Raw genomic sequence first — 10,522 nt, forward strand, 5'->3', positions numbered from 1 at the left:
GGAACTAACAGCTTAATACGTACAGCTACCTAAAACTAAAGCAATCTACCGTAATACAATCAAACCTTCACGAATGGTGACTCTGTTTGCGACTATTGTAATTTCTAGACAGGCAGTCAACAAAGTGCCCTGGCCAGGCATTAAAAGTAATTTAATCCATTAAAAGACACCACATCAACATTTTAATTGAGATTTAAAAATCTCAAGTATCCCAGTATCTACTAAAATGTCCTGTAAAAATGGTCTGGTGAAAGGACTGGAATGAAAATAAGCAAATATCCAAAGGCAAATATTTAAAGACCAATAGAAACCCTAAAGAACTTTTTTTTAATATAACATTAAACATGCTGGACTGTTGGGCTGTTTTAACTGAAGTATTTTGCCAGTTGAGTATGGCAATAATCTTCCATTGAGTAAACTGCACTTGGATCCCTTTTGTTTCGGATCAAAGGAAAACGAGCAGAGCAGAGTCTGTTTTACAGGAATTTATTGGCTTTTTCAAAAAGTGACAATAGCTTTTGTCCATAAAACTAAAGAGTCACAACATTGGCTTGAATTAAAGCACAGCTTGGAGTCTGAATACAATACCGATGAGCAACATGTACTTAACCCCTGATCTAGTAGTTCAAATACATTTTGTAAATAGGCAAAAAATATAACTGTAGCAAATTCTAATCTTAGTTTTCAGTATATGATACATGTACATGCTATCAGCATTAATTACAAAAAGCTAGGATTGTGGGGAGATTAAAGTAGCATTAACTGCAGAGGTAATAAACAAAAGATATTCATAGTGTTAGTTTAACAATACAGTGAGTGAGTCTAACTTCTGTGAAGAAAGATACAAAATAGTCAAATCACATGATTATAACAAAAAGATGAGTACACTGTATACTACACCATAACCGACAGTAGCTTTGTTACTGTTATTAGCAGGCATAAATGCTCTTTTAGTGACATTGCTTAGCCAGTAGTGATGCTAAAAATAAAAATAACATATAAATCAAATGTGCTCCACAAAAAGGTTTCGGATAAATGCCCACAGAGCATTAAAGGCTCTCTTGTTCCCCATCACCAAAACACCTGAATATTTCTCTTCCAAATACAAAAATCAAGTTTTCAGCTTCGCACTCCTGGGCAGCCATACAGTCGAGACACTTCTAGGGGGAATATTGCAAAGAGGAAAGAAAAAAAGATACCACAAACACAACGGGTCCAATTGGAGCCAAATGCACAAAATACTGGAGATTTTTCAGGGATTCGTAGCACTGTTGGTGTCAGCAGACCTTTTCCCCCAGACTCAATTTTTTCTCTGTGCTTCAGGCTTCATTCGATCCATAAGAATGAATTAACATGAATCATGTTAGGGCCAAAATTTAATTACTGGCAAAAAGGTTATGGTACATAAAAAAATGGAGGCAATTAAATTTCACAGATTGTTACTTCAAGGTGTTTGTTGATAGCAAGGAGTGACGACTGCCTTCATAAAGAGAAAGTGAAGTTTTTGACTTTTAAATGGTTGATATGAACAGCAGGGAAACAGCAGCAGACTGTCAGCTGTGTTTTAAAGGTTTGAGACGACAGAACAAAGGATTTCTTTTCGGCTAAAATACAGCATGTGTGCAGAGTGTATTTGGCAAAATTTCTTCCACTTCAAACAAACTACCAGGACTGTAAACAAAAAACAAACCAAAAAACTGGACAACCAGTGGAAGAAAAAGTTGAAGACATTCCACGGTCCGTTCTACAAAACATCCAATCCGTTTTAGAAGGCCTCAAGAAATTCAGTCTCGTCTATACAGTATACATTGTTAGGAAATAACTAGGGTCTAAAATAGTCCACACTCTTTTACCCTAAACCTGACCCTATGTTGGAGTTTTCATGGAAACGGTTGGTATAACTGTTGCAGCTACACATATAGAAGGACAGAATCTGAAATACATTGTTTTTGTGTGTCTGTGTGTGTGTGTGTATACTGGTGTGTTTCTCCTGTGTCGTTAGCCACCCTCACCACTAGCGGTCATGCTCCCCTGTAACTGTTCCAGTGAAGGAAGTCTTAGAGGAGAGAGCACTTCTTCCCCTTCTTTTTCATAGGTGGAGGGCACAGGACGGCCCGGATGGCCTCATCGAACACAGTTTTAAGGCCACGCTGAGTCAGGGCTGAACACTCCAGGTACTTTACAGAGCCTGAAGACAGGAAACAGAAAGGCATTGGTTTATTATTTGAATCTGTCTTCCATGACCATTTACAAGAAAAGGATCAGTGACAACTGAAGCCATTACCAATCTCTTTGGCCATGGCCAGTCCTTGGGGATAGGTAATGGGAGAGAGTTTCTTCTCCTTAAGCTTCTCCATGGTATCCTTGTCATCTCTCAGATCCAGTTTGGTGCCCACGAGGATTATTGGAGTGTTGGGACAATGGTGTCTCACCTCAGGATACCACTGCACAGACACAGGAGTTACAAGTTAGTGGTGTAAATATTCAGATCAGTCAGTGTCATCTTTAACACTTTATGTTATCAGAGCTCCGACTTATTACCATTTTTAATCAAGTGAAAGTTTTCTCTGCTCATCCAAACTCATATAGGGCCTTTCTGTGTGGCATCTGCATGGTCTCATCATGCCTACGAGGGTTTCCTCCCACACTTAAAAGGCACATACGTTGGCATAAGTGGTGATTCCCAACTGTCTGTAGATGATGTGAGTTTGAATAGTTAACTTTAAGCCCTGTCACTGCGCCTGTGTCCAGACGTTAAACTCAGCCCACTCTACAGATAATGACAGAATACTCAGAGTGACTTTATGACATCTTGAATAAACAAATACATATTACCACAAAAAAACAAAGGTGCAATTTAAGGGGGAAGGCAGAATTAACACAACTGTCAAGCTGTGTGTCACCAAGAGGAAGTGTGAAACAGCCAAGGCTTGCTTCTTATCAGCACAAATGAGGCTTAATGTTTGCTTTCTAAACCGTTTACTTTGCTCCCGTCCACTCTGAAAACTCTGGACAAAGCAGTAGGTTAGCATTGCTAAGCTAAAATGACTTTGGATTAAAGCAAATGTGTTGGTCGCTTAGACCCCTTCCCAATGGAAACCGGCTAGTGTGGACCTGGTGCGAACTTAAGATGGTAAAACGGGTGACAAGTTGATAAATGTGTTTAGAGTAAGGCCTAATCCCATGACAAGCCTAGAGATAAATAGGTTGTAAAATCACCAGCAGTACATTCATTATGTGGACTTATGCTTATTTCCAATTCTTTAATTTAAGTGTATCATTTTCTTTTTTCACCAACTCCTGAAAAACTGTCTCTTCAGCTCATAAATACTCAGATATTTTCATCAGCTTGTTGCAACCAGCGTGTCTATGTTGTTTAGTGTGGAGCGGGCAGTGTAAAGTGGGTTTACAGCTACCCACAGCATCCACATTTACCATATACTGCAAGAGAAGTGAAAGTGAACCAAGACAGTAAAGCTGTGGGCAAGAAAAGCAACACAATGTTGCTGTGTGAAGCTGAGGGGAACTGCAGAGTCAGATAGTAATTTCCTGTGGTTTATCATTCCCTTTGCACTAAAGTAATCATATGACTCATGGCATATATAGTGAGGTTTGTCACACTGCTTCAGCTTGTTTGTGTAAAAATATCCACAATGTTGAGCAAATGTATCTGTAGTCCAGCCTCCATGTTATTGGTCCGTTAACTATTTTTAGACCAGCAAGGAGCACAAAGATCGTTGACTTTCATACAGTGGTTTAATGCAAGGAGCAAATTCTCAAAAGGTAAAGGTTAACTGATAACATTTATAAATAATTTTAATCAAAATCAACAGATTAACGTCAATCTGCTCCTTCGTCTCACAATAAACACACTGCTGAAAAACAGACCCTAAAGATGGACAAACAGCACAACATATTGACAGTAGGGCTGGGCTATATCATACCGTTCACGGTAATACCAGTGTAATGTTGGGCAACGATAGGAAAATTAAATATCGCGATGAATATGGATAAAACGCGCTTGCGCAGTGCCTTTGTTTACATACGCACATGGCAGCGACGCAGAATGAGAAGAGCGAAAGTGGATCGTTAAATGAAACGGATGAACCAGAATTGGTTTGTAAAAATGCTGCAACTTCAGTGGTGTGGAACTGGTTTGGTTTTCGTCCGTCAGATACACAACAAAGCTCTATTTTTGGTAGCGCATGCTAGCGGGCCGTCGTTATTTCCGTGTTGTTTGGAAAATACGGCACACTTAAAATCAATCCTTCGATTTTTCTGAAAATCGACAGTGCCCCTTATAATCCCGTGTGCCTTATGTATGAATTCTGGTTGCGTTTACTGACCTCGAAACGATTTTATGTACACGGCGCTCGAAAATCTGTCAAATGTTTCAGTACGACTTTGCTAAGCTACGAACCCGCACCGCTTGATGGATTGTCGGAGCATTACGGCTATCGTAGGCAGGAGCCTCGCGGAGTGATACGAACTGTGCTTCAACATAATATTACCGTATTGTGTGTGTATAACCTCTTTTTAAGTTTTGTGGATATTATACATGATTATGCTGAGGATGTGTCGGCCAATTTCCACTGGAAATTTTGGTTTAACTGTCAGCAAGGAATTGCATTTGCACGGTTAATTTTTTTTATATAACTTTAATGCACTTAAAAAAGCTGCTTGTTTAAGTGAAAATACATTGACTTTCTTTTTTTTTTTGCACTAATAAAGTTGAGGAGTTGTAAAGTCTTTTGTCTAGTGTCAATTATACCATCAGTTATATCGTTATCGTAAATTTTCAAATGTATATTGTGATAAATATTTTTGGTCATATCGCCCTGCTCTAATTGACAGCTATGCTTAGTTGCACTGACTTCATCAAAAATTTAAAAAAGAAAAGGAAAAAAAAAAGCTTCATATTCACAAAGTTCTTGCACATTACCCTAAATGGTAAGCTCAAGCTCAGATCAAGGTCTTCTCAGAAAATAAACTGATTTAGTTTAATTTGCTCACAAAAGGAAATGATTCTAGTTTATCTGTGTTAACTTTAAGCTGATGTAGACAAACTGTAGCAAACTTTCCTTGTGTGTCTCACATGAATAATAGGGATGTACTTCTGAAACCGAGAACATTGCACCGCGTTCCACCTTCCCGTACTGCGAAACACACACAAAGCGGGTAATGCCAATAACCAATAACCAAGGCACGCTAATCTGGTAAAGGCTGAACAATTTAAAGATAACCTGGGTAAAAGGTAAACAGGAAACAGAGCAAAATAACTGTTTTCTCCTCCTCAACTGAATGGGCCAATCTGAACAAAAGTGCACAATCATCACCACATACAGTGATTATTAACATCTAAATATGAAATGAATCATTAAAAAAAAACAAAAATTTTCAATGTTTTTTGTTATTCAGCTCATCCAAAGGAAAAAACATGAGGTAGTGCCCCAGCTGTGATTTTGAAGAACTGCTACACCCTTGTTGGGGGGGGGGGGGGGGGGGTTGAAACAAGCAACATAGCAACAAGATCCAGCCTCACTGAGCCTTTCCAAAGTGTGGACTTGAAACTATATAGCAGTTTTTAAATTCTGTTGACAGACTGAGTAAAAGCAAACTTATAATGAAATAATGTAAGGCAAAATTTGAGCTGTTTGTGAAATATTTCCATTTGGAGTTGAAAGTTGCTGTGTAGTCTACACCCTTTTCTTGTTTTGTGCATCAGAAACAACTGCTAAATGTCACAGATGCTAGCTAAAAAGCCACCAAAGGCAGATTGCAATGTAAACGCTAACTCCACTAAGGGGTGGACTTATCGAAAGTTTTTCCTCATACAATGGTTAAAATTGCTTTATCGTAACCATCGAGTATAGATTGCCGTGGCAAAATTAAGCTGTCTGCATGTAATTCAGTGTCAGTTTTTATTCTCCCACATGCTGTGAATGCATCATTAATTCCCCCTCTTCCAACAGGAAACATTTCTACCAGGCACACTGCACTTCATATACTACCAGATAGGGAACAATATGGTGACAGCAGAAGTTTCAGACGAGCGAGGGTTTGGATTTCACAAGGAGGATGTCGAACAAAATGCAGTTATTTGCAAAACATGCTGTAAAACTATTGCCATGAAAGGTAACAGGACCAAGAATTTATTCCAAATCATCCACTGCAAAACTAAAAATGTTTTAAATTCGGCATGTCAGCATCTCTTCACACACCAAAGAAAGTGTTAAATAAACCAGCTGTGATACCTGTGACTGTTCTTGGTCAGTCGTTTTCATAGTCACTATTTGTTCTGTAATTTGAGGTGACTACATTTTTTATTTTACAATTTCTATACGTTACGAGCACAAAACAGCACCTATTTAGTTTTAATTGTTTTATTTTTTCTTAACTATTGCTTTTTTGTAGCTATGATCTTTCGTTTGTAAAAGCCGAGTGTTGATGACAAAAAGACTTACTGTCGCAATATTGTCATTTATGAAAAAAGTCTGTGCAACTGATGTTTACAAAAAAAAAAAAAAAAACCCAAAACATTAAAATAAAACATTTCAATTCATTCAGATTTTTTTTGCATTAAAAGAAAACAAAATATTGAATTGTTGATTTGAATGAGCATACTTGTGCAATTTTAGGCATTATACGGTTGAAAATAACATCTGTTTCTGAAGGTTATTTAAACATACAGTGGAACCCCGACTTACGAATACCCCGTTTCACGAAATTCAAGTTACGAAGGCCCTGAACGGCAATATGTCTGTCCGTGTTACAGCAAAACGCCCGAGTAACGAAATCCGCTGGCTCTGATTGGCTGAGCCTACAATGCCTTCCGAATCATGTGACAACCCCTTGGCTTCTGTACTTGCGCTTCGCTGTTCCACTTGAACGACGTATTGTTGTTCTAGTTAGCAATTAGCCTATAGCCTATCGTTCAGCATCGCCTCACTCAAAACCCGCAATGGGTGCTTCGACTTACCAAAATTTTCGGTTTACGAAAGACCCTCAGGAACGAATTAATTTTGTAAGTCGGGGTTCCACTGTATTGTCACATACATCATGTATTGTGATATAGCCAAAAAAATATTGTGACATTAGATTTTCCTAATATCACTCAGCCCCATCTCCAGCTGAACAACAGGAGGAGTGATACACTCTCCAAGTGTCATGCCTGTGATGTGCCCCTCCGTCTTGTGGTGAACAGGAACTATTTTTGGGGGCGGTACGAATAATTTGTGTGGCATTTTGTGTGTGATATGTTACGCTGTTGTTTGCTAAATTTGTATGTTTGTAGTTTTAGAAATGTGTTGTTTGTGGGTTTCACAACAAAATAACAAAACAAATCAAACTTTTTCCTACTCCACTTTGTTTGTTGTGTGGTTTTGGGTCCATGTTAATACAGTGTGTCAAAATGAAATAACTGCTAGACATGGGGGGATTGTGTCTTTTTTTCCCCCCAGCAGTTCAAAATGAGTTAAATGAGTTAAAAATAACCAATTATGTCCTTGAAGGGTATAATGCCAAGCAAGGACAAAAGTTTCACAATGAACAAAGTTTTATTAAGCTGAAACTCTTAATTTCATCTCTACTTTCCAGATTTTTTCCTTCATTTTTTCATTTAAATTTACTGATTAATTTTCTATCTACAGTGGCTTGTCCAGCACAGGCAAAAAATAAGCAAACTTAGAGACTACAAGAGCACAAACTGGACGGATGAAACATAAATAAGCTGACACCTTTCCAGCCTTCACTCGTTCTGACATACAGCAATTACTCACCTTGGCACGGACGTTTTCAAACGAGGCAGGACTCACAAGCGAAAAGCAGATAAGAAACACATCCTGGTAAGACACGGAAAACAAAGCAATCAGAGCCTGTAACAATCACTTCCTGTTAAGAATACTGGAAGGGATGGAGGGGAATCCTGTGTTCACAAAGGTGTGCGCGTTTCTTTCTGTTTTGTTTTTTTTCCTTTTAACTTCCTCATTCATTCTCAGAAATCAGACTCTGGTTTATGCATGGAGGATAATACATGAACTGTAGCACAACACTGTCTGATTATGTTTTTGTTGTGGTTGTTGTACCGTCTGTGGGTAGGAAAGTGGGCGGAGTCTGTCGTAGTCTTCTTGTCCTGCTGTATCCCAAAGACCCAGGTTCACCGGCTTCCCATCCACCATAACATTGGCGGAGTAGTTGTCGAACCTGACAGAAGTGATGAAGTGCAAATGAGCCAAGCCCTTCAGGCTTAATATAAATTGTTGAAATATAACTACTAAGAAAAAAAAAAAAAAAAAAAAAAAAGGACAAGAAATACGCGGTGATCAACCTATCCCCTGATTAATCGTGCCCTTTTGCAATTTCTGCTCTCTCTTAAAAACAACTGCTCATTTTTAAAGTCTGGCTGAACCAAAAGCCTGTTTGTCAACTGCCTGCAGAGCCAGTTCGTGCCACAGTTAAGGTCGATAAAGATCAACACTTTCCACAGCTGGTCTAGGATCAGATTAGGTGCAGGGATTCTTCTTGACTTCCTGTAACATGTATTCCTGGTGTAGTTACAGTTAAATGCTGTGATTGTAACCTCCTCTGCAAGACTATATTTAAAAAACAAGATGCCATGCTTGCTCATGCATTGATTGTGTAAGGAGGGTGGAGACCAATTACTGACTGTTATTCTCACATAAATAAATAAATACTCACTGCGCTGCAGTCTCAGATACTCACACTGTGGGGATGTACTCTCCAGGAAAGGCATTGGTGGTGTAGCTGATGAGCAGACAGGTCTTACCCACAGCTCTGTAGGAGAGAAGATGTTGGATTAGCATTTATTGAGAGAAGGCAAAAAAAAAAAAGTGTGACTGGGCTCAGATCTTACAAATACTGACACAAGCAACAATCATTACAATTTCATTTCTACAAATGGTGTTAAGATCAGTAAACGGCACTGCTTACAACAAAAAAAATCCCTGGTGTAATACTCTGGGAAAACGGAATTGTGTTATTTTCTAAGTTCTTCTTTTTGCAAGATAAAGCACATGAGAGCAGTGGTAGAGGCACATTTGCCAAATATGAAACTTTCTTGGTTCCCTTCAGCATGCTACCCTCATGTCTACTGCACAGTTCCCCTTACACTCAAAGCAAAATAAAGAGATTCAACACAGCCACGGGCTCTGAATGGGTCTTGCTGCTGCAGTATCTACCACACCCAGAGCAAGCGGTTATGAGTGCATTTACCTCCCACATATTGTTAGCACATCTTAATGTCACTGTCTTAGCTTGTGTGTTAATCCCCTGCTGCTGAGGAAGCCCTTAAATTTTGGGAAGCTGAAAAAGCGCTGTGTTTGTAGCTTTAACAGTGACTTGCTGGAATACAGCAGCGAGATGATGGACACACAGACACACACAAAAGCTAAATTCCTAAGTAATAATAGCGAAACTTGAATTTAAGCTGTGGATGTACGACCTGCCCTGTGATGTCTGACTCACCTAAGAGTGAAAGATTAGTCAACCACTTGCACACTGGCCAGCCTGTATTACCAATACTTACTCATACCACCAACCCTAATGTATGAAAACTATAGTCTAAATAAATAGATAAAAATATAATAGTCAAATGCGAGTACCCATGTCGGCAAAATTAACAGGTAGTAAAAGATTAGCAGCTAACTTTACCCGCTCGGAAATCTGTTGCAAAGGGTTTTAACGTCAGCTACTCGGATGACAGTCTTTTAGCTACAATTACATTTTTAAAAGGTAAAGAAAAATAAACAGGTGTTTAATATAAACGAATACCCGGCTGGGTTTGGTGAACTTACCCGTCTCCGACCACAACACACTTTATGGCCTGCATTGCTACGCGGCTAGAGGAATGCTAAGTTAGCCCGGGAGCCAGCTAACGTTAGCTAGAGTCTCTTTTCCTTTGTCCGGGATTGCTCGCTGGTGAAAAGTCCCAACGAGCGTCTTTCTCCGCCGACCTGTGCTGCTACAACCGAGCTCCTGGGACGCGAAACAACTTAGGGGGGACTTACACTAACTTTATCGAGCAGTTTACGGCGAGTTTACTCGTGAATTTCCCTTCCTACATTCCCATGCTTTCGTAGGCTGATCTGGAAGCTATGAAGCAAAACAGCGGCCACCACCCCTGAGTTAAAAAAAAAAAAAAAAAAAAAAAAATTAGTCTACAACACCACCAGTAGATGGCACATCCGGTGCACTGGTCCATACGCCCACACAGACTTTCGTCCTAAAAATCAACCGGAAGTAGCCGAATTTCAGAGGATTGAATGACATGTATTATAATATAACAGATTTCAAGTTTATTGTTTAATTTAGTGTGGGAAAACAAATAATACAAAAAAAGTGGAGGGACTATTTATGGAATGACACTAAACGAGGAACTGACGTCAGCTACACGATCCCTGCAATTTCTATGGACTATGGCGTTTGGAATTTTTGCCCTCAATTGTGTCTTTCAGGCTAAGCTTTAAAAGAGGATTTGAAAGGTTTCTCTGCTCCAGCTTCATGT

General features: G+C 39.2%; 1 protein-coding gene across 1 annotated transcript; it reads right to left on the reverse strand.

Moving 5' to 3' along the window:
- Nucleotides 1–470: 470 nt before the first annotated feature.
- On the reverse strand, nucleotides 471–10,170 carry LOC113020810 (ras-related C3 botulinum toxin substrate 1-like). The gene is made up of 6 exons (XM_026165043.2): nucleotides 9,813–10,170; nucleotides 8,722–8,793; nucleotides 8,085–8,202; nucleotides 7,779–7,841; nucleotides 2,285–2,444; nucleotides 471–2,188 (listed from the first exon to the last, which is right to left on the reverse strand). Exons 1-6 carry the CDS (start codon nucleotides 9,845–9,847, stop codon nucleotides 2,058–2,060), a joined length of 579 nt encoding a protein of 192 aa, XP_026020828.1. The 5' UTR covers nucleotides 9,848–10,170; the 3' UTR covers nucleotides 471–2,057.
- Between the last annotated feature and the right edge of the window lie 352 nt (nucleotides 10,171–10,522).

The sequence above is a fragment of the Astatotilapia calliptera genome, chromosome 4, assembly GCF_964374335.1.
Source record: "Astatotilapia calliptera chromosome 4, fAstCal68.1, whole genome shotgun sequence".
Lineage (NCBI taxonomy): Eukaryota > Metazoa > Chordata > Actinopteri > Cichliformes > Cichlidae > Astatotilapia > Astatotilapia calliptera.